Here is a 2740-nt window from a genome sequence, read left to right on the forward strand (position 1 = left end):
TGCATGCATGTTGGATCCATGTCACTAATCTCTGAGTTTAAATCCTTATGTGTCTACACAGGTTTGATAAATTTAGATTTTAAATTTTTGTATGCAGTTTCTTTATGTGCCTAGTATATATGGCGGCGGTATGTAAATACTAACGGCGACTAACGGGGCCTCTGATTTGGTTGATGCTTTCATTCTTTCCCATTTGCGTAAATAGATGCTCATGATCAATAGCCGATTATTTACACACGGTTGTCATACAGAAAGAACACTGAGTGTGAAGTTAAACAACAGACAGAAACAGTATGTTTTTCACAAACTTTTGAAAGTGTGACGTATTCTTGTTATATTATGTAATGATCGGTATATCATTGCGTCAGTCGCGGCATGAGCTGTGTAAGTAGCCAGTGACATTATCCTTGTTGGAAGGAGCAACAGGTCTACCTTTCTCCCCATCCGGTGTGTTTTCCTTATCTTTGCACATTGTTTCCCTGTGTGTTTCAGTCATCTTTTGACTCCCAGGCTAGTTAAGGAGTGACATCATCATCAAGGATGGGTTTACCGACCTTAATCTTCCATGATGGTTGAACCGTGTCCACGTTGACATTCTCGTCCATCCGTGCAAAATGTCGTTTCCGGAACATCTCTTGAAAACCGTACTATAGTTCCTTAACAAAATTGGTACATGGATAGGAATTGTGGTGAACTTTGATAGAATTAATTTTGATAGTTCAGGATTATCAAAACAAAAAACAAATTCGAGTTTCCATGGCAACAATTTAATTTCATGGCATTGGCGTGTTGTGCTTGTTTCTGGAGAAGATGTTGAAAACATACAATATTTCTTCACCGAAGATGGCACATGAGTAGTTTAGTGGTGAACTGGTGCCCTTTGACAGTTAGTTTCTTTTTTAACAACTTCTTTCTGCGTTTTATGTATCTATTCACGACGAATATTTACGCTTGCGTGTGATAATAGCGAGAGCTGACAAAAGGTCATGCTGTCCGTGGGTTAAACATAGCAATGTTTTGCTACTCAATATGTAAACAAATACCGAGCGATCCAACAATACAGTGGATATAACATCATCTCTTTAAATATGACTATTGTACTCGTTACCGCTGACTACAGATCTGAAGCTATCCTACAACGGGTCAGAATATAGGTTTAACCGACCAATCAGAGCGTCGCTTACCAGATCTGGAAAGTGACAGTGAGGTTGTGATTTCTGCTCATGTAAGCTCAGTTTAACACCGGCTAAAGAAGTTACAGGCTGAAGCCACTGAACGACCTGCTGTGACTGATTCTTTCAAAAGCATCTTGCTTCAGTTGGATAAACATTTGGAACAGATGACAGAATAGATCTAAGTTTATGAGTCTGGCGCAACACCATACAGGATTTGACATGACCAAGCGATATTCACACACACACACACACACACACACACTTTCAGGGTCAGAACTATTGTGTAATAGTCACGTGAACTAGTGAAACTATGAGTTGAGTTCTTATAGTCAACGGCATTGCATTGGAAAGTACATGTAACTAGCTAATTATGTATATACCCAGTGATGAGTATTTTCTAACAAGCATCTAGCATTATTGGTGTCTTTGAGGTTCCGGTGTTATTGTAAAAGAGGCGTTATATCTACCCCAAGCTGATTGTTGAAGTCGCAGAACAAGAACCAGTTCATTGGTTTCCATCAGATGACAGTCAAATGACGTCACCGTGAATGACTCACTCCAGGGCGAGGACGCAATGTCCACCGACGGCCATCGCAACTTCCCGTACTTGCAGTAGTCGCGGACCCTCCTCAGTGCCTGTTTGAAGAACGCCGTCTCCTGGAACAACTCCCTCCCCTCCGACTCCACCTGACGCCAGAACCGGGCACGGAAATGCTCAAAGATGGCGACGTCCGCCATTTGCCACTTCCTCAACAACTTCCGGTCATCCTCACTCAAAGCGAAATCCACTTTATTTTTCCCACTGTTACTTCTGAGGTAAACCATGTCCTTCATGCTCCAGCACAGCTTGCGACGCAGAAGCATCAGAGATTCGTCAAAATAGTCCATGAGTAAAACAAAGTCGAAATCGGAGTCAAGTGATCGAATATACTCGTCGACCGCACTTCCGTTATAGAATATCCTTCGGGGAAGCCCGAAGTCATATGCAACATGGTTATTCACTTCCATGCTAACGCCATACTTCCATGGGTTCTTCAACCACTGTGAAAATATATATTTTGTAGAGTTGATACCAGGAACCACTCGCTTTAATTTACGCACAAGACCGTAATAGAAGGCGGCAGAAACAAACCTTTCTTCCGGTTCTCGAACGATGGCTATATAGAATGATCCTTTGGGCAGTAATTTCCTGAACATTGTTCTATTATACACAACATGGTTGCATAGTATGTTATAAGTCTCATTGCCAGGAATCGGAATAACTGATTCCATGGTAAAATTCCGACCATAACCAAGGTAATTGAAGCCATATGAGCCTTTCTTCTTGTTTGGAAGAACCACGTTGAGCTGGTTCCTGATGGCGAAACGTTGTAAGATGTTTGTTACTGTTGTGCTACCGCACTTGTGTACCTTCAGAAATGCGATGTTGTTCACTTTGGAACATTGTTCAGATGCACTATAGGGTGTTAATTTGTTGTTGTGTTTTGTCGTCAGTGAAACCTTCCCGCATGCGTTTGTATCTCGTGTCAGACGGTTGCCTGGCAACGAGCGGGGCGACGTCAGAA

The 2740-nt window shown here is 42.0% G+C and overlaps 1 protein-coding gene across 1 annotated transcript; it reads right to left on the reverse strand.

Annotated features, from left to right (window-relative positions):
* Positions 1–515: 515 nt before the first annotated feature.
* Positions 516–2183, reverse strand: LOC124277437 (galactosylceramide sulfotransferase-like). Its single transcript, XM_046713136.1, has 2 exons — positions 1733–2183; positions 516–634 (listed from the first exon to the last, which is right to left on the reverse strand). Exons 1-2 carry the CDS (start codon positions 2181–2183, stop codon positions 516–518), a joined length of 570 nt encoding a protein of 189 aa, XP_046569092.1.
* Between the last annotated feature and the right edge of the window lie 557 nt (positions 2184–2740).

This window comes from Haliotis rubra, unplaced genomic scaffold (assembly GCF_003918875.1).
Source record: "Haliotis rubra isolate DU_JTF1 unplaced genomic scaffold, ASM391887v1 Scf221, whole genome shotgun sequence".
Lineage (NCBI taxonomy): Eukaryota > Metazoa > Mollusca > Gastropoda > Lepetellida > Haliotidae > Haliotis > Haliotis rubra.